Source organism: Notothenia rossii, assembly GCF_949606895.1.
Source record: "Notothenia rossii genome assembly, chromosome: 7".
NCBI lineage: Eukaryota > Metazoa > Chordata > Actinopteri > Perciformes > Nototheniidae > Notothenia > Notothenia rossii.
Window position 1 is genome coordinate 10,627,743 of NC_136905.1, and position 20,741 is coordinate 10,648,483.

The following is a 20,741-nucleotide window of genomic DNA, read 5'->3' on the forward strand; positions in this document are numbered from 1 at the left end:
AGCACGTTGCTTCAGAAAAAAAAGGTTTTAGTGAATTATATGTTTTTTATATTTTATTGTAATGAGTCCAAAGATGACATTAAAGGAAACATTTGATACAAAAATGGATTGGTTGAAAAGTGTATTTTTGTACAGCTGTCCTTAAATTATTCGGAATATCTTTTTTTTTTTTAACAGTTGTGCTTTTTATGTTATCTTTTTTTTTTTTTTACCATCATAGTAAAAACTTGTGTGCCGAGAAGCACCGTCAAACAGAACCCATTTTAAAATGTAGTGAACTTTAAAAAAAAAGTTTTGCTTTAAAGATAAATAGGCAAAATTACCAATCTTGGTATTTACTGGAACTTTTTCAAACCGTCCAGACATAGCACATTTTTCAACACATGTATTTCATTTGTATGATTCCAGGTGTGTTCCTTGCTTCACTCATTAATTAGGATGATTTAAGGCACCTGCGAGCATTGATTTAAATCATCTGAAAGCAGGGGCAACATAGAAATCGACAGTTTACAGGACATGAGATAACGTTTTAGTCATGGATTCAAGCACAGGTAAGAAAACATGTAATTGTTAGCATACTTTAATGTTATTAAGCAGTCTCGAAGTATGTTTAAAAAAAAGTTACCTGTGGTACAGAAGGCACCCTGGCCCTGCAGACAGATGAAGGTGTTGCACCGGACAAACAGGTGAGCCACTATCTGAGATTTTTGACGTCTCTCTGCCCAAAAAGGAACTCACTTATCGACGGGTTTTCCTCCACAGGAACTGGAGGATGTCAGCGACAGACTGGTGACCCTTTCAGATCATATTACAATATGCAACCAAGTCCTGAATGACCTCAAAAAACTAAGTGACATCCTAGTGGTAAGCTCCCTCTTTTCTCTTTGTACTTATGTGACTTAATGCAGATTTAGTTTTTTACTTTTTCTTTATTTCAACAGAGAAAGTCTCTTCAGGATGTGACTTTACCTTTGCAGGACTGACCAGAAGTGAAACTCTCTAATTTGTTTTAATTATTAATAAACAAAGATGTCAATATCAATTTGATCAGTAAGACTTCATTGAGATGGAGAAGCAAACATTTCAGTGACAAGGATAAGGTTTTATTGTATTATATTGCTCTTAGTCCAGAAATGTATGTATAATATTACTTTGTACGAAACAAGCACATTTTTACATTATACATTCTCTTTAAAAAAATACAAATCCTTAACAATTCACCGCTCTTTGGGTGTAAAAACATTTATTTCGAAGCGTATGTTTTTTTTCTTTATTTTGCCAAAAGTGAAATGTAAGGACATCTGGAAGTCTATTTCCAAAAACACTTAACAAGTTGCTTCCAAACAAATGTCTCCTCCAGTGATTTCTCTCATTACCATTAAGCTCGACTTAAACAGAAAACCCCCCTGGGCCACATGTCATTTATAAATCTGCTTATTGATTAAACAAATAAGGGGCAGCGGTTGAACTTTTATTTGTGATAATGAGGCAACAAATAATTATGAAGTAGAAAGCTGAGATGATTACATTAATGGCGTGAGCCCAAATAAAACATGTTTACGCATAAAGTGTAAAAGTAAGAACAGAAAAAGAAGCTGCATACATTTGACCAAAAATAATTCTTAAAACAGAATTTAATGATTCATTCAGTAAATACTCCTTCAAACAAGTCCAGTTGGTTCGAACAGCATGTCAAAGGATCGCTGTGTTGCAACATTCATGGGATCAGTACCTTAAACACAACTCCACATATGAAATGCAATTGACTGGAGTTCAATAAACATTGTTCAGCCTATAAGGTTGTGGCAGGATATCATTAAATAGAGGGGGGGAATAAATAATCTTGATTTGAACTGGATGCCACATGTAAACTTGCATAGTTGTGTTCTCTGACTGTATGCATTTGTGATCATATCTATTGATGGGATGAACTGGCAGTCATTTTGCCGAGTGCTTCAACAGGGAAATGGTGAGAAACGATTTTGTAATCCAATGGAACCGAGTGCAAACTCCTGATCTCTAATACTGCATACATGGAATGGTTTTAGAGCAGAAAATGAGTGACTGCAGCCTTTCACAACATTTCTTACTGCCTTCTTGGCACATTTGTATGGAAGGAAAGCTTCACTGTTCAAAAGTTTGGCAGGAAAACAAAGAAAAAAAAAAGGCAAGACAAATGATGTGACATGTGATCCTACAACCCGGATCCAATATATCTTCACTCGTTACGCTGCATATCCAGTGATGACTGTCCCAACAGACGGCTGTTTCTAGTCAAACAAAAAGCTTTTCTGTCTCGATGCGTTTGCCTCATTGTGATCTGCTGCTGTGTGATTGCCTGAGACTCAATGAAGATGAGTGTGTCGGCGTTTCAATGGCAGGTCTGTCTGAAGCGGAGACTGTGAAGGCAAGGAGGCTCACAGGACAGTTTGTAAGGCCGAGTAGCTCCACACTCTAGGATACAGGGCATAATGCCTACCTTCTATCATTGCATTGTGTCCCGTGTGAAACAATACTGTTGAATTATACTCTGAGCATATATATTTAGTTAATATGGGGACTGTACATAAAGCCCAGCTGCTTGATTCAACTAAACACAGCAACAACTGTTCTGCATAAATGTGACTGTGTGAATGCAAGGATAGGATCGAGGGTATACATAAGCTCCAAACTCTGAGAGTAAGTAATTCAAAAGTCTATACAAAAATACAAATTCTAGAATAATCTACAAGTTTCTCAAAGATCTTTACACTAAATTGTACTGTATTTACACTGTCGCCAGGACACCATCTTTTTGAAATGCTACTTTACAGCAGTTGTGTACAAAAAAAGTCTGTAGTGGTTGTGCACCTCAGCCAACAAGCTGTCAGATCACTCACTTTACAAGTGTGCATTAGCAGGGAAGAGTGCAGCCAAAGGAAGGGCGAGCGTGGGGCGTCTGGTGAGAGAGCGGTTCAGGATCACTAATGACTTGATGCATCCCTGAGAGGGTCACAACCCTATAACATATGGGATGTTGACAGTAGTTCCTTACTGTTTCATGTGGACAATCTTTGCAAACAAGAGGATCCTCGAGAGTCATTTCTTTTACTGTGCAGTCTACTATAGAGGCCTATTTTCTTGCTTTTAGCAATACCCATTACGTTCTCAACAAAAAGAGAAGTAGGAAAACATCAAATCAGTAACACAAAAACAGCTCAACACAAAAGTACAACAATTGATTGGAATAAATTATTAGATTTCTCTCTGCTATCTTGAAGATAATTGCCAGTATAATGAAAGAATCAAGTATTTAAATAAATTAACATGTACAATTTTAAATTAGTTTAAGTTATAGGCAACTTATGAAGTTTTAATTTCACTTAAACAGGCAGATTGGATCCCAGGTTATTTTCTCAATTGGTAAATAACTTGTCAAAAGTAAAAAAAAAAAAAAAGAATAATCACATTTCCTGGACTACACTAGTCTTCCTAGAAAACAAAAACACTGAAGAATTACTTCATATTGAGTATGAGGGGCCCCGTCAAATTCCTACTGGGAGCATTACCTATTCAAATTAAATTCCTCTAATATACAGTGCATTCTGGTCCGTTGCGTACCAGCTAGAAGCATCTGTGAGGACCTGTAGTACAGTACAAGGATATACAGACACGCTTTGTTTTCCTGCTCAGGTGTCTGACCTTCAAGCCAGGAACATGGAAATATTAAGTCATCAGTGCTTGGACAACACTCATTTGTTTCGATCGATTCAGAGTGAATATCGAGGGTTATTATGTACACTTTGATTATGTTCACAACAAGAGGATCTACTGCCTTTCCCTGCAATCATTAGCATTAACGTTGCTAAATCTCAATAAGCAAACTAATCCTGTTTTTAACGACTACAAAGAGACTCAACAGAAACAAATCACTTATAGTTCATGAATATGTTGCGAAATGCCACACAGAACTGAATGCACTGCAGGTACAGGGGAGGGGTTCGATACACACACACACTATATATGGAGAAAGAAGTGGCATCGCTGTGGAGAAGCACTTGAGAAGTGGGTGGATTGGCTGCCTGTTGATGAGTGGGTGCAGCAGGGAACACATGGTGCCAGGTGCAGCAGGAACACATGGTGCCAGGGAACACATGGTGCCAGGTGCAGCAGGAACACATGGTGCCAGGGAACACATGGTGCCAGGTGCAGCAGGGAACACATGGTGCCAGGGAACACATGGTGCCAGGTGCAGCAGGAACACATGGTGCCAGGGAACACATGGTGCCAGGTGCAGCAGGAACACATGGTGCCAGGGAACACATGGTGCCAGGTGCAGCAGGAACACATGGTGCCAGGGAACACATGGTGCCAGGGAACACATGGTGCCATGTGCAGCAGGAACACATGGTGCCAGGGAACACATGGTGCCAGGTGCAGCAGGAACACATGGTGCCAGGGAACACATGGTGCCATGTGCAGCAGGAACACATGGTGCCATGTGCAGCAGGAACACATGGTGCCATGTGCAGCAGGAACACATGGTGCCAGGTGCAGCAGGAACACATGGTGCCAGGGAACACATGGTGCCATGTGCAGCAGGAACACATGGTGCCATGTGCAGCAGGAACACATGGTGCCAGGTGCAGCAGGAACACATGGTGCCAGGGAACACATGGTGCCAGGGAACACATGGTGCCATGTGCAGCAGGAACACATGGTGCCAGGTGCAGCTCTTCTAAGGATTGCCATCAGTGGTCATGCTGAAGTCGTGAGCTTGCAGCAGCAGAGCCTCGATGGTGTCCTCCGTGTCCGGACTCTGCAGGGAGAGGAAGTCCGACACATCCATGTTGGCTAACCCTTCAGACAAGGGATGGTTCATAGCCGTGCTGCTCACTATCGAGGAAAAAGTCTGAGCTCTGGAGGAGGAGGAGGAAGCAGAAGAGGGGGCTTCCGGTATCACCTCACCCACATTTGAGGAAGACTCGGTGCTTGGAGTAGAAGTAATAGAGGAGGGTGGGTGTTGCGGAGGCTCTGGGGGTTGTGAAGGCGGGGGAGGGGGGGGAGGAGGAGGAGGGGGTTGCGGCTGTGCTGGGGCTGAAACAATGGAGGAGGCACTCTTTGAAGTCCTTTCTTTCGCAGCGTCCCTGCAGGCACACTGGCACTGGCAGGACTCCTCCTGTTTGATGATGATGACGGGCAGACTGAGGCCGATCTGCTGGACCGAGCTGCCTGAAAACACAAACACAAATTCACTGAAAACAAGAAGTACACCACTTTCCAAATCTCCTGTAAAGCATATGAAAAGAGAAGGACAATAGTTAGGATGAAATGACAGGGGGTATCTCAATATCAGATTTAACTACATGATTATCGTGGGCAAAAAAAATGATGGTAAATATATTGTCAAGGTATTTATACTAAATGTAATAATATTAACATATTTATTTTTATGTTATTATGAATTAGTGTAGGAAGGTGGAGAGTCTGTACCCATAAAAGTAAAAAAGCAAAAACAACATTAACACCAATGGATAATATATGGTGAGAATGGAAAGAAATCAAAATGATTTAAGATCATTTTCACAATTTAATCTCATCTGTTAACATGATATGGATATTTGTTCGGGTTGCTCCGATCGATATCGGCCGGTATTCACTCTATAAAAGGCTGACCGTGAGAGCCGATCACATGACGTAAAATACATGACACTTTTCTCTGTGCGGCAAAACAAGCTCGCCAAAATGATTTCACCAGTCTGGCATTATTTTAAGGTGTCGAACAATGACAGTAAAATAGCGATATGTATGCAACGTGTGTGAAGCAGAAATCCTGCAGCTTCACCCGCTGTGACGGACCGGTGAGTGGAGCGAAACACACAAGAGTTAGACCTAACACACTTAGCTATCTTATCTACCTCTGGAACAAGCTAGACTAGTTATATATATGTTTATTCTTCACTGTCGGGTCACTCATTACTGGATCAGTGAGCTGCATGAGATACTGACAGGCTGTCAGGAGAGAGAGAGAGAGGGGGAGAGAGAGCGCTTCCGTTCATTACTCCCTTGTTATTCTCCAAAGTTAATGTAAACTTGAATAACGTACTTCATTTGAATGTAATAATTAAGTTGGTTGTTGTTTGTGGAAGCGCCAGTGAATGAGCCCCATTAACTGAGTTTTAAATGGAAGATCCCCATAGGCCCCGCCCACTCGATCGGATCGGTATTGGCCGATACTGATTCCGGCGATCGGAGCATCCCTAATATTTGTATTTTTGGAATGTGACGGTCAGTTTTAAACTGAGAGGAAAGCAGAGGGACAAGCTCAAAGACCTCTTGGAAAAGCAAAGATCAAAAGTCAATGTTAATTATAAAATATTTAGTGGGATACTGTTGAAGTGTTCTAGCACAGTGCATTAATAGAGTAAACGCTTCTGGGCATGTGTGATTCAAATCGTCAGTGACAGAATGTTAGTGGAACTCCCAGGACACCCATCTACTATGTTATCTATCCCATTAAAGCTTAATTGCATTACATGTCAAAACAAAGAAGTGATTCAATGAAAGCCTTTTGTCCAACGTCCAACACAGGAATTATGGTTTGGAACTCTTACCCGCACTTCCTCCCACGGGTATGGCTGTTGTGAAGAAAACCTTTTCTAATTTTGCACCTCCTGGATGTGTCTGCAAACAAACAATAGACAGTTGAATCAGGGTTAAAAAGCCAGGGACTACTGTAGAAACATACGGTCGATGTGGACAATACTTCTAACTGTATTAAAAGGACCGTCTGCTTGGTCTAACTGTTTCCTTATCATAAGTAATATTGATTAAATGAACACTCATTCCTTTGCTACACAGTCATTTTCAATAACAATTGATTTGTCTAATTTAGTTGCAAACTGCATTGTGTGTTGCAAAGTGTAATCCTCTTACATGCATATTCTCACAATAAGAGAAAATGCAAATGATCCATGATTGTATCCATGTAGAAATGTGTTTTTAAACTTAAGGACGCATGGCACAATCATAACTGTTACAAATGAAACCTCTGTGGGAGCATTACTCACTTGGTCGGGGTTCTGCTGGTTACTGGCAGCAGTGCTGAGGATCCACTGCAGGTTTTGGTCAGACATGACCAGGCTGGGCTGCAGCAGGTTGGAGGTGGAGCCTATGGTGATGGTGGGAGGGGTGGGAGCCAATCCCGAGCCAGGGTTGGGGACGGGGATGGAGACAGGGTTGTTGGCCAAAGGCAAAGGTTGAGGTTGAGCCACTGCCACAGCAGCAGTGTCTGTTGGTGGAGCTGCAACAGCCACAGACACGGGGCCTGGTGGCGCTGCGGGGCCCAGCGATGGAGCCACAGGAGGGGATGTGGAGACGGCTGGTGGTGGAGGAGCAGGCGTGATGGCGTTATCCGACTGCAGGAATGAGGGTGGTATTGCCACAAAGTGCTGGGAGGGGGCATTGTTTGGTGCTTTGGCAGGTGCCCCCGCAGATACATCAGGGGTCTGCTGAGGCCCGGTCACTTGAACGAAAGGTGTGGAGCTGACGGTGGAAGGGGAAGGGGCGGGGGCGGGGGCGTGGGCGGGGGGGGAGGCCTGAGAGGAGGAACTGTGGATGAGCCGTGCAGGAGGCTCCAGGACAGCAGTCGAGTGTGAACAGGAAGATGAGCAGGTGGGATGGAGAGAGAAAGAGATGAGAGACGAGCCGTCGACCCCTCCCCGCGGGGTCGTCATCTCCAGGCTGAACGACTCAATAAGGCTCTCTGAGGAGGGAGGGAAAAACACACATCAATAAACAAGAACTTTCAAAACGACGTCATCAGGTTCTGAAATGTACTCACCATGCTGATGGGCTTCATCTTGGCTGACACTATTTTCAGGACTCTGGAACATGAGCTCAAAGATCTTCACAGGAGTCACATTGTTCAGGTCCAAATGAGCCTGGAATGAAATGAAAACTTAATAACAGGGCTCATACACGTTTTCACCAATGATTTTCAATGACCTTTACCTGATTGTCCATAACCAAAATCATGACTCTTTCTCAGCGGTACCAATGAAAATGGTTTATTTGAACATGGAACAGGAAAATAAGGTCTGCATATGAAACATGTTGAGCCTCTAAAACAAATCCAATAGTAGGCTCACTGGCTTCTACACGCTAACGCAACTAAAATCTCTCACCAGCAAAACACCTCGTCAGTTAAATGCCATTTTACGTTTCATTACTATACGATACAGTATTTATTATCATTATAGTATTACTATTTCGACGATTAGATAAAATATAAATTATATTTGATTCAACTTTAGTAACATTTCCATGACTTTTCCAGGGCCTGGAATTTGCATTTTGCATTTTCCATGACTTTTCCAGGTTTTGAATGACCGTAAGGACCCTGTAATAAACTCAGAATTCCTAAAACAGAGACGACTGAACTTGTTGCCAATGTGGATGCCAGATTCTTGAATCTCTCGACAACTCCTCGGCTGCGTGGATGTCTGTTTGTCAAAGCTGAAGCGAAGGCCAGACTCACATTATGGATGTTCTCCCGGAGGTCTGAGTCTGTCGAGATGAGGCTCAGGTCACTGAGGCACAGCGAGTGATTTGCATCCTGTAATTAAAACATGAATCAGACATGATTAAACTCGACACCGTTGTTGTATTTAGCACAATTGTAAAATAATGCAACACCTGCTGAATGATAATGTAATTACCACACAAGCTAAACTCGCAGCTAAGGCCAATCAATGACAATTATCCTTTAGGTCAGTGGTTCTGAACTGGTCAGGCCTCGGGACCCACTTTTGACTTGGTCAATACATCGCGACCCAACATTTTTGAAGCACTCAAATCTATTCAACAAAAAAATCTGCTGTAATATATACGCTTTTCAGCATAAAATATTTATAAAAGTGAAGTACAGTGCATATATCCCTTCACAGAACTAAAGTATGCTTTTAAAAAAGGTTTAATGAGATGATGGAATCAAAGCTGAATTATATAAAAAGGCACACATGCTGAAAACCCAACCCCAGCAGGGGGGTCTGGGGGGATTGTCCCCCAGGAGATTTTTAGAAATACTAACAAACTATGCATTCTGGTACACTCTGAGAACGCCTGCATGCACAGCGTTAGAAAATCGGGCCTTCAAAATAAAAGTTTGACTCCCCCCCCCAAAAAAGAATTCCAATTATTATTATTTTTCTTCACTCACACATCCGCGACCCATTCGAAACGGGTCTGCGACCCACTTTTGTGTCGCGACCCACCAGTTGAGAACCACTGCTTTAGAAAGCCGTGTGCAAGATGTGTTTAGTACGAGTGACTTCACCTAAATCCTTTTTTTCATTTAAAATGTGTGGTGTAAAGTGTAAACATCTTAAACACTTTTCAGACTATGGCAACACCTGGCAGGTATACAGATTTGAGTTTTGTTTGGCCCGCTCATCTCTAGAATACCTCACATCTAGTAGCAAAAGTTGACACATTTGCTTGAGAGCATATAACACAAGTACTGTGTATGTGATAACATGCACGTGATGTCCCCACATCAAAAGGAATATAGAAGCGAAAGAAACAACATTTGAATGCAGTGAATAATATGAAGACCACAGAGACATGTTGCGCTCATGACTCACTTCAGAGAGCGGATGTGTGAGGGTGACAGTGAAAGGTTGTCCTTTGTCGTGGCCCCGGACGTGACTCTTCAGGCTGTACTGGCTGCTGAACGCCTTCTCACAGCCGTCACTGGTGCAGTTGAAAGGCTTCTCCCCTACAGAAGAGGACAGACAGACAGGGGGGGGGGGGGGGAGGGGGGGTTAATGAAACTACAGCACTAACCTTAGCATATTTATAAATAGGTGGATCAGAATATAGGAACGAAGTCAGCAAGTTGTACACCTGAACTTTTGAAAGAACATTCGTGTCTTGGCAACTTATATCAATATTCCAATGACTTGTATATAAACTATTTCTGCACTATTTCATCTGTGTTATTGTGTTGCACTGTTGGAGGAGCCTGTGACCTCAGGTGTTCATTGTCATAACCACACTGTAGCTATGCACAAAGCCTTGAGCCTTGAGTCTTCTTAATGGCTGCTCTTTTAAATACATTGCTACACACACATTTGAAAAGGTAGACATTAGGATATATTTGGTCGGGCAATTCAAACTAACTTTGTGTGGGAGGGTTTGGAAACAATGTAAATGTAAATCAGGCAGAGCTGAACAAACAAAAATGTTCTTGTTCAAAAGTATTCAAGGTTAAATAAAATAAAATGAGGAATATGTACCTGTGTGTGTCCGTACATGTGTTTTTAGGTGATGACTCGCAGCAAAGGCTTTACCACAGCCATCGTGGTCACACCTGAGGGGAAAGAGGGAACATTGCGATAAATAACACAGATACATTTTGAAGACCATACATTTGATCATTTTTCAGATTTGTCAATGCACCTGCTAAAATGAAAAGAACTTGACTCATGATATAGCGAACTATCAGATAGGTAAATAATGTGTTGAATACAGAGAGAGAGAGAGACACATTTGGTTAAACTTTTAAATATGAAAAACATTGTATTTGTATAAATCAGCAAACATTAAACAGACTAAGGCCACGTTTACACGGAGACGAAACGGGTTGTATCCGTTACAGTTCTCTATCGTATGGACGGTTCGTTCACACGAGGCCGTAACGGAACCGCGGAAACGGAGCCCTCAAGCGATAACGGCCCCCAAGGTGGGTAGATCTGCGGACGAAACGCTCTGGGGGGGGCAAACGGCTCCGTGTGTACGTCCTATACGATAATTTCCTGATAATGATGACGCCATAGCCCCGCCTCTCCCCACCTCTGCTGCGCACCCCCGCGTCATTGCTGATGTGTTTCGCCAACAACAATAACAATAACAATGGCGGATCACAGGGTTGCTTTCGTGCTCCATACTGACCATGCTACAGCTCCTGGCCTCTACCATCGGCAACAAGTGGACGTGGAGAACTAAAGGAACTACATGTTGCTAAATCCACCGCGTAGAATAACAAGAAGGGCAACCATGGCAACCATGCTCGGGGGGGGCTTCTTCGCTGCTTTTGGTGTATTTTGTGGCGGAAGTACAGCGCCACTTACAGGCCCGGCATACGTACTGCAGCGTCTCCTGTGGGTCGAGCGGTCTCGTGTGGACGGACACGTTTCTTGAGCTGATTCCGTGTGGACGGAAGACTTTTTTGATATCGCCTAAGGTTCGTTTTCGTCTCCGTGTAAACGTGGTCCTTAGTTAAACTTTTAAATACGAAAAAAACAGCAAACATTAAACCGACTAAAAGAGCTGTCTGTGAGTATCTATTAGTATCATAGCTACTAATGGATTACAACTGGGGTGATAATGGAAATGCTCACCGGAAGGGTTTCTCCCCAGTGTGTGTGCGAATGTGCTTCCTCAGGTCGCTCAGTGTGGTGAAGTACTTGGAGCATCCGTCTGATTCACAGTTGAATGTCTTGCCTGTGTGAAGTCTCTGGTGTGCTTTCAGTCTGCAGAGACAAGTAATTGCTAAGTGTTATTAAACATGCAGAGAGAAACTAACTAAACACAGAGGCAGGGAAAAAGGAAAGCTTCAAATATGAGTGGCGTTGAAGATTGGCAGGAGAACCGAGTCCAGCACCAATGTGTGGCTTTGGTTCGCTGTCCTGAGTTCGACTATCTGACAGCAATGGCACAGCTTCAGCAAGCCACAGACATGTTGCCATAGAAACTGAACCAATAACCCCCCCCCCCCAACCCCCATAGTAAACTGGAGAGTGAACAACACAAGATCACAGCAACATTTAAACTGTTAAAATGCTACAAAAACAGGCTTAAAATTAATCAAATATAGAATGAAATTGTAATTGCGCCTTGTGTAGCATCATTATCTGCGGTTTCAAATTCAGACATTTCAAAAAACAGATGTTCCTCATTTATAAATGACACAGAATCTTTCACTGGGATTGTCCCTATTGCAGGTTGCATAACTCTCAACCAGTCAAGTGTCAGTTTACAACCATGTCTGTGCAAACTATCTTCACACAATTGTTTTATCTAATGAGATATTTATGTGTTATTTTTGACAATTGGCATTTATGAATACTTTAAATATGGCCAACGTGTTTTGTAAGGTCAAGAATGTGTCTGTATGGCAACACATTACAATTATATTTAATGTTTTATTGTGTCAATCCCATATTGCATGTCAGTACAGTGGCAACAACAGTTAGGCCATCAACTGTTCGGTAAGCCGTGTCTACAGTTTTTAAACACTGCTTACAGAACCTTTACTACTTATCATGATCTGAGCAGCCATGAGTAGAAGTAAAGCATAACTCAGCTGTGTAAAGGCGTACCTGTATAACGTGTTGAAGGCCTTCTCACAGCCATGCACATCACACTCAAACGGCTTCTCCTTGGTGTGCACGCGGACATGGATCTTGAGGCTGTAGGAGGTGAGGAAGGCCTTCCCACAGCCCAGCTGATTACACACGAATGTGTACTCGCCCCGGTGCGTCTTCTGGTGCGTTCGCAGGTTTCCCGCCGTGCTGTACGTCCTGGTGCAACCTTCGAACATGCACTGGTAGCGCTTCACCTGGAAGAGGAAGAAGACGGAGGGGACATCAGTGCCATGGTTGAATTCAAGATTCAAAGCTTTATTGTCATGTGCACATTAGCTACAGTGTAGCCATGGCAATGAAAAACTTAAGTCACAGCTTCCTCCAATAGTGCAACATGAATATATTATATAGAACAAATAAAACAGAGAAAATAGTGCAAGAGAATGTTTTGAGAAGTAAATACAAATAAAATAGAAATAGTGCAAGAACAGTCAAATCGAATGTCCTCTCTTAAAAAGAATAAAATCGTATTAAGCCTGTATTTAAAACCAATGCAAGTCAAAGTGAGTGAAAGTAATGTGAAATATTAATCCATCAAAGTATAAATAGCATCAAAGTGTCAGTGTGACCTTTCAGTCGTTACTTGAACTCCGTGACTCAGCACATGGAGCGGGTGAACACAAAGGACAGTCATGAGGACTAACCCCCACTGCAATACATCCAACTCAATTCTGTTTCACAGCGCCCAATCTCCACTGCAGTGTGGCGGTCTCCTGCTCTCTCCTCACACAAAAGCCCCGGGGCCGTGTGCATAAAGGCAGTTCATTCTCTGCCTGAAAAAAAACTTGCTGTTGAACACAAAGTCAGGAGGAGGAAGCTTGTGGCGGGCCAACAAAAGGGTCCTCTTTATCAGCTGAAATCTTTCTTGTAACTGCTTTTGAATGAATGAATAAATCCACCATAAAATGACCCATAAAGATGACAGAGATAGAACACGGCTTTTTTTTACCCCTGGCCATATTAGAACAGGCTGCTGAGTGTAACAGCAGAAAGAGAAAATGTCATGTTCACAGAATGTAATCATAAAAAAAACATTTTAAATAGCTGTGCACAATTTCAAAGATAGCAAGGAAACTGAAATTACATGTTTTATGACTGTGAATGTTATGACTGAATAATACACTTAGCAGTCAAATCAGGGTTCATACACTTTTTCACCAATGATTTTCAATGACTTCTCCATGACCTTTCCCTAATTTTCTAATGACCAAAAACATTACTCTTTCTCAGCGGTACCACTGGAAATGGTTTATTTTAACATGGAACAGGAAAATAAGGTCTGCATATGAAACATGTTGTGCCTATCTAAAACAAATCAAATAGTAAGCTTCTACTAAAATCTCTCACCAGCAAAATCCCTCGTCAGTTAAATGCCATTTTACGTTTCATTACTAAACGATACAGTATTTATTATGATTGATTATAGTATTACTATTTCGGGGATTAGCTAAAATATAAATTATATTTGATTCAACTTTAGTTATATTTCTATGACTTTTCCAAAACTTTGGGAAAAATATTGTTTTCCATAACTTTTCCAGGACCTGGAATTAGCATTTTGAATTTCCATGACTTTTCCAGGTTTTTTAATGACCTTAAGAACCCTGTTAAATGCTGCTGCATGATGACCATGATGAGAGGATGTGTTTGAATGGTAAATAACGACACATCGGTATAAACCCTACCCTGTTCATCCTTCGTTTGAAATGCTTTTCACCAGAAAACAAATCTAATCACACCGTGAATAGGAGGACAAGTTGTTGTTCATGCAAGTGAAAGTGACACAGAGCTGATTCAATCTCCTTTCAGTCTTAATAACAATCACTAATCTGAGTGATGGCTAATCTTCTACGGCCATTCATTCTGATTGCAGTGATGTGGGAGAGATGATTTGTTAAGCAAGAGCTCCTGTAGGAGGCCTGCTTAAGCTTGTCACTTGTATTCATCTCCCACACCATCGTGACTCCACCATCACTTCAATCATTGTGAGAGAGCATTGTATGCGGTGGTTTCCCACATACATAGTGGGACAAGACTGTGAGTATATTGACAGAAAGAAATCACTCAGTGCTGGATGTTCAATGGCATTGTTTTGTTTTCTGACACTTGATGAACAGGAGGCTGGAATCTTCTACGGTCACTCTTGTATCCTCTCTACTTGTCAAAGTGAGGCTTAAACCCTTCTGTGTGGCACAAACTGAATACAATGCACAGTGCACACGGTACAAGTTGCACCACAATGCAGTGTTCCTATATTCATATCAGCCTGTGACTGCAACACGGGGAACCTCCTTCAAAAGGAAAATGCACTTTTATGTGTTGAATCTAAATAATGTTTGACAAAGAAGCAAGATGGAGCTTTCATTTAGTTCTCCGAATGTCTGGCATGTGCAGTGAAGTGTTTGGTTAGCGAAGTATCATTGTCTTCTTGGAAATTGAATCTGTGCCTCGCAAATCAAGCCATAATGTCATAACAATGACACTGGTAACCACAACAATAGATACAACAACAATGCAATATTACATTCAGATTCAAACCAACACTGCAATACAAAAGTAACACCAACAAATACGGGCCACACTCTAACGAGGTGGGGGTTTGCATTTTTTCCATCCTAGTGATATTATGCTGGGGGGTTAAAAAGCCTTACAGCCACATTGCTTCACACACACAGCACTCTGTACCCGCAACCTTATTTTCACTGAAAAGAGGTTGTGATACATCAACAAAACTGTCCGTCATTGTCAGCCTGCTCCTCTCTGCCTCTATCCACACAACTTTCCCTCGCCCTTCAGAGACTTATTGCTGGGTCAAACTCTAAGTTACAAACTGTACACATTGCATTCTTGCTAATTAGCCAAAATATGAACGGAATAAGTAGCAAGCATCGTAACAAACAGAGTAAAATAAATAGGGACAACAGCTTGTCAACCATACTTGCCAACCTTTAGACCTCAGAAATCGGGAGCATTTCAAAATGCAAAATTGGGGGGGGTGCTAGTGGATCGCCGGAGCTGTTAGATTAACATTAACATGCTTATTGTAGTTGTAAGTGCACTGCCTTGCGGCCTGTAGCACCGTCCTTGATGGAGCATATGTGTGGGCTGGACCTGTATTTTACAGGAAAGGAGTGAGCAGATAGTAGAGTAGATGTCGATTCTTGTTCTGTTTTCTGTGAATATCTGCCTCACCCTCTCAAACTTTGAGTTGCGCACGCTACTAAAGAGACGTGTTACCATGGAAACCAAACAATGGTGTAGCTGTATTAAAGTCCGAGTGGAAACAGTCGTGTGTAAATCTGATTTTGTCAGAAATCGGGAGAAATGCGGCAGAAATATGACCCCGGGAGGAAACCGGGAGAGGGCAATGAAATCGGGAGGGTTGACAAGTATGTTGTCAACTAACCATTCAGAAACGTCCTGCTGCAACCGAGATGTTTGCACCTCCACCAAAACCTCCGCTGCTTCAGGGTCAGTTTCTGGATCAAATTGATAATATGCTTGAACACATGCATTGCTCTGAGATGACATGTTTATTCCACACTCGTAATCACAGCAAACATGGTAAAGTGACTCTCGCCGGCTCATGCCCCCCTCTTCTGCAGCAGGGGGGCGTGGTCAGCTGCTGCTCAGAATTTTCAAAGACAGGCTTGGAATAGAGCGAAAATTAGCGAAACGAGGCATGGCTAAAAAATGATCTGTTTGGTATTTTGAAAAATAAAATGTATAAATATACCTTATATAGGTATGGTCATACACTATATCATTTAAATATAGCATGATATCATAACATGATGATAGCATGATGATCCCATGGAAATGTACCGCCCCTTTGCAACCCTACTAAAAACACAGGGCTTTTTTCTTTCTTGCAATCTTTCAGCACTCTTACTATTACTCAGCTACTGACACTCCCTGTCAGATGGTTTTATAGTCCACTTGCAATAATTAAGACTGGGATAGCTGTCCAAATATGTCCAATCGCCACAAGAACACGGAGAATATGCAGTGTGTTGTGAGTGGGCTTAGCTCAAGACTAGCACTGGGGAAGCAGGGGGACACCATTAGCAGACACGAGCTGAACTATATCGCAATCAGCCATTCTTATATTGTTTAGCCCTATTTGAAATTGTACTCTGCATTCCACCAGGGAAAGGAATAGAAATAATAACACTTGCTGTATTGTTACATTATGCATCTCAAAGTGTATAGCCCATTAGACATTTTTTATCTTTAAAGTTTAAAGCATCTGCTGTTCTGTTTAGCAGTTAGCTCAAATGACACGAAGACCCTCCACATAACTAACCAAACACCTCTAGAAATGATCCAGCTGCCCTCATTCTACCCTCTTCTGTGTTGTAACAGGTGGGAAATTAAATGTACATAATGTGTTACTGAATTGCAGCACACAAGCTTGGTACAAAATGAAAAACTGCTTTTTTAAATCATTGTGCAGCTGTGTCCAGTCTGAACATTCAAAAGGAAAGGCCTCACTTTAGAGAATTCCACAAAAGAGATGCCCTTGGTGACCCAGCAAGCAGCACATTTGTATGAAACTAGCCTTATATTCTTGGGAGGAGATGCACTTTTAGGGCTTACCTCTCTCATCTTGGTCTCGGGGCACTCGGAGTGCAGCGTGAGGGTGGCCCCCTCAATGTTGCGCGGCATACGGGTGGAGCCTGGATTTATCGTGAACTGGATCTGGTCTGGAGAAATAGTGTGGTGCACATAACCCTGTGACATCCCAACAGGGTCCGACATAAAAACCATAGAGCCATCCTCCTCATCTGCTTCCCCTTCAGTGAGGAAGGTGACCCCTTCCTCCTCCCCTCCACAGTGACCCTCCTCTTCACCTTCTTCATCTAGCCGGATAGGGTCCCGCTCAATGAGTACTGTGGTGCGGTCGTACACCCGACCAGATGACGAGGAAGACTCGCCGAGCAGGTTATCATCTTTGTCAAAGTGGATCTTGTCTTCGTCTTCATCTTCATCATCCCGCCGCAGGTGTTCCACCTCTACCTCAAAGTACATCGTCGCCTCAGTATGAGGACCATTCTCACTCATGGTCCCTGGTGCCTCTCCTTCTTTGGCAAGGAGGACTGCACACTCACACTGTAGACGTTACAGCCTGAAATATACATTTGAAAAAGTATTATTATATATGAATTATGGGAAGCTTTTGAAAAGACATATGAAAGCATTAAAACAGTACTTAAAATACACAATGTGGTTTAGGAGGCTCATTCCAGGATTTAAAAAGAGTCTTATTTAAGTGTTGACTATGTTTTATATCATTAACCCATATTTGTAAACTAACTTTAGGCATTACATAAATGTAGGAGAGTAAAAGTACAATATTTACCTCTGAAATGACCAACTCAAGTACCTCAAAATTGTATACAAGTGCATTACTTGAGTAAATGTACTTGGTTACTTTACACCACTGCTGGCGAGACACATCCTAAAATATGTGTGCTATGTCTAGTGCAGGGCTTTGATAATACACTCAACACTAATGTAAACACGTTAATGTGTTAATCAAAAGAAGGTTAACTATTTCCAGTAGTGAAAAGGGGAATATTCCATAGTAAGCTAGCGATTATTAGGACACATTTTAGGGGAAACAAACGTTACTGAAACCAAACCGAGATCTAGAACTTTCTGATTTCGATGACAGTCACGAGACTACAGCAGCGGCAAAACCCAACTAATAAACATGATTATTTCTAATCAATTAAAACTCCTCAGGTTACCTTTTTATAAAACGTTATAAGTCTGAAAGATGTCACATTCACACGACAATGCCAGTTTACATTTCAGTACTTGACATGGCTAGCTAACGTTTACAAACACAACAGTAGCTTGATAAACACGCAGTGATTCTCAGGTTTATAGACTGACAATACAGTAATGTTAACTTAATGTCACGGTACTTAGGTTAATAGCCTTCACTGTTAACAGGCTGTATACAAAAATCTGCTGTTTGATACTGACCTGACGTTGTCTCACACAGTACATCTTGGTTACTAGCCTCAGAGATATGTCGCTAGCTTCCTGCTGCGAATATCCAACAGTAGGTCGTGTAGATTAAATAATATTATTATTAGCACTTCTTAACGTTGTGTGACTTCTTTGCACAGTCCACATAACAGTTGTATATTTAGCTTGCGCGCTCCAGAAAGCAAAATATACGTACTAGCTTTAACGTTAGCCAAGTTATCCTGTTTTTCTCTACACATGCATAGCTTTCCTAGTTAGCAACAGTTTTGACGTACAGCTAAGCTAGGGAGCCACATCGAGCCCCCAGGAAGTGCGTCGAACGTTGAAGCAAATGTTCGTAGTGGCCAAACGGTGGTACTACAACTCACTGGGCCCATACATACTTCTTCCACATTGACTTACATTGGGGAAGAGACGTCTGTAAATCAGCGAATATATCTTGTTTAACCAAATAAACTTAACAGCACGAACAATTTCATAGCCCCTTATTTAAACCACTAGGGTCTAATATTTTAAGTAGCGCTGAAAGCGGGGATCCAGAGTTATTTTACTTCTCTATTTATCTGACTGAACTGAGAGCTGGAGATCGGAGGCGGGGCTTAAGGAAAACTCGAGTGCGCATGCTCCATGGGCCCACATACGGGTACTTTTTGACTTCAAGCGTCAATGAGCAACTTTCATAGGAATTAACGGGGTCCCGCCTCCAACACTGTATCCCGTTCCCTTACACAGAGAGCTACATTCTGCTTCACAGCTAAGCTAGACAGTTAGCTAGAAACGTTAGCCAGTCGACACAGTTGACATAACCTATCTTCCCAGCAAAAATAACAAGTATCATATTACCAAGTGCTAAACTGACTACACACAGCACTGCGCTAACGCTTCAGTTTAGTAGTCTCAAAAAGGAAATTACAATAACATATATTTACCTGTTAAAATGTAAGCCTTATCCCTATGCTTTGGATGTTTAGCACTTTCTTCCTATCCCCTCCCTAGGATACCAAACAACGTCACAGATTCACTCATTCGTGATGAATCATGGGAAATTAAATAGCATTACTAATGTTTAACTAAAGAACATTTTTGTATGTGACTTTTCACTTTTTATTTGGCAAATTTGATTATATTGGCAACATTTAGAGAAGTGTATCCTCAGACAAACACACCTTATGAAATAATTAAACCTATTATTTTAGTGTTCTCTATTGCTGAAAAAATCACCAGAGACAGACATTGTTTTCAACATTTTTATATATAAAACAATATGCTGTTGAAATCAGAAACATTCAAATACACATTATTTTTTAAATAAAAAATACAAATAAAAAAAGGTTAGGTCTCTACAGATTTGCCAGATATACATTTTACTTTGTGCCAACATATCACAAACATTGCCATCTGTGAAACAAGCTTATATCAGATAAGACCCGTCACTTACAATAATTATACTATATATCTATACAAAGAGCAATCTAAGAATATAAGAAATTATTCCATTGTTATTTCAATACGGGACTGTACAATTTGTAGTGTTCAGCTTCAGCGTGAAGGGCAAGAAGGAGAAGTCTTCCATCTAGGAGGAGCCTTAGGCCAGGAAGTGCTGGAAGAACTCCTGAGTCTTCCTCTTTTCTGCAAAATCCTGCTTCGTAGGCGACTTCAGGAGCAAGGAGGCAAAGATGGTGGCTATGCAGAAAGAAAAACAATTATTCATATTGCATCCCAGAATATAATATCTTGATTAGCAGTGACTTTTTTTTTGTGGAGAGAGATATGAAAAAAGACGATTTAATACATTATTAATTAGATAAATTAAAATATCATATGTACGTTGCAACATTTAATTTTGTTCTATAGTTTATTTCATAATCAACCACTATTTTGGGTAGGTTAGGTGAACGTACATTCTATTTAACAGAAACTAATTGTTTTAATATTAAGTATTAAAACATATTTAGTGCAAACAGTCCTTGAGTCATAATCAAAACGTAATATTAAAGTGCACCTATCATGCTATTTTTAGGCAATAGCATAGGTCTCAGATATATAAAAAACATGTCTATGAAGTGTTTTGCTCAAAATACCAAACAAATCACCCATTCTAGCCATGCCTCATACCCCTCTATTTCACTTCCTGTTTCAAAAGTGCTGATTTTGGGTATAAAGTTTTAAAAAGAAAAAAAGATTTGATAAGAATAAAAAGGAAGGGGCTGAGCTCATGCGGGACCCGGCAGCTACTGTCTAAACTAAATACTGCAGTGATTAAACGCCATATCATGGATTATCAAGGATTATCTCTGAAACAGTATGGAGCTCAAAGGCTTGCCGGTTATACCA

At 41.4% G+C, this 20,741-nt stretch overlaps 2 protein-coding genes and 1 long non-coding RNA gene across 6 annotated transcripts in view; 1 reads left to right on the plus strand and 2 right to left on the minus strand.

Moving 5' to 3' along the window:
- Positions 1-9: 9 nt before the first annotated feature.
- Positions 10-4,203, plus strand: LOC307046144. 2 transcript variants are annotated; one of them, XR_013810075.1, is made up of 5 exons: positions 10-24; positions 409-551; positions 637-686; positions 763-864; positions 942-2,125. It is a non-coding gene; the product is annotated as an uncharacterized lncRNA (long non-coding RNA). The 2 variants fall into 2 exon arrangements; XR_013810076.1 differs by lacking the exon at positions 10-24 and adding an exon at positions 4,186-4,203 and having other exon boundaries at positions 316-551; positions 942-4,101.
- A 435-nt stretch (positions 4,204-4,638) lies between these two features.
- mtf1 (metal-regulatory transcription factor 1) lies at positions 4,639-19,423 on the minus strand. Of its 3 annotated transcripts, XM_079692337.1 has the most exons (12): positions 19,337-19,365; positions 18,402-18,464; positions 17,007-17,535; positions 12,363-12,601; positions 11,382-11,513; positions 10,278-10,351; positions 9,624-9,757; positions 8,519-8,596; positions 7,823-7,922; positions 7,050-7,744; positions 6,594-6,663; positions 4,639-5,211 (listed from the first exon to the last, which is right to left on the minus strand). In XM_079692337.1, the coding sequence occupies exons 3-12, from the start codon at positions 17,469-17,471 to the stop codon at positions 4,718-4,720; spliced, it is 2,481 nt and encodes an 826-aa protein (XP_079548463.1). In that variant the 5' UTR covers positions 17,472-17,535; positions 18,402-18,464; positions 19,337-19,365; the 3' UTR covers positions 4,639-4,717. The 3 variants fall into 3 exon arrangements, with proteins under 3 accessions (XP_079548463.1, XP_079548464.1, XP_079548462.1); XM_079692338.1 differs by lacking the exon at positions 18,402-18,464 and having other exon boundaries at positions 19,337-19,423; XM_079692336.1 differs by lacking the exon at positions 19,337-19,365 and having other exon boundaries at positions 18,402-18,798.
- Positions 19,424-19,992: 569 nt separating this feature from the next.
- The window catches only part of inpp5b (inositol polyphosphate-5-phosphatase B), a gene marked incomplete at its 3' end in the record, with an annotated part of 24,160 nt that continues 23,411 nt past the window's right edge, over positions 19,993-20,741 (minus strand). Inside the window, exon 21 of the mRNA XM_079640925.1 lies at positions 19,993-20,090. Within this exon, the coding sequence (XP_079497051.1) occupies positions 19,993-20,090 (98 nt within the window). The remainder of the gene's footprint in view (positions 20,091-20,741) is intronic.

Coding starts and splice junctions, on each gene's coding strand:
- mtf1 (XM_079692338.1), bottom strand. CDS start 17,471: ATGAGTGAGAATGGTCCTCATACTGAGGCGACGATGTACTTTGAGGTA. Junction 10,352..11,381: donor ACTGGGGAGAAACCCTTCCG/GTGAGCATTTCC, acceptor CTTTCCCCTCAG/GTGTGACCACGATGGCTGTG. Junction 6,664..7,049: donor ACCAGCAGAACCCCGACCAA/GTGAGTAATGCT, acceptor GTTTGTTTGCAG/ACACATCCAGGAGGTGCAAA.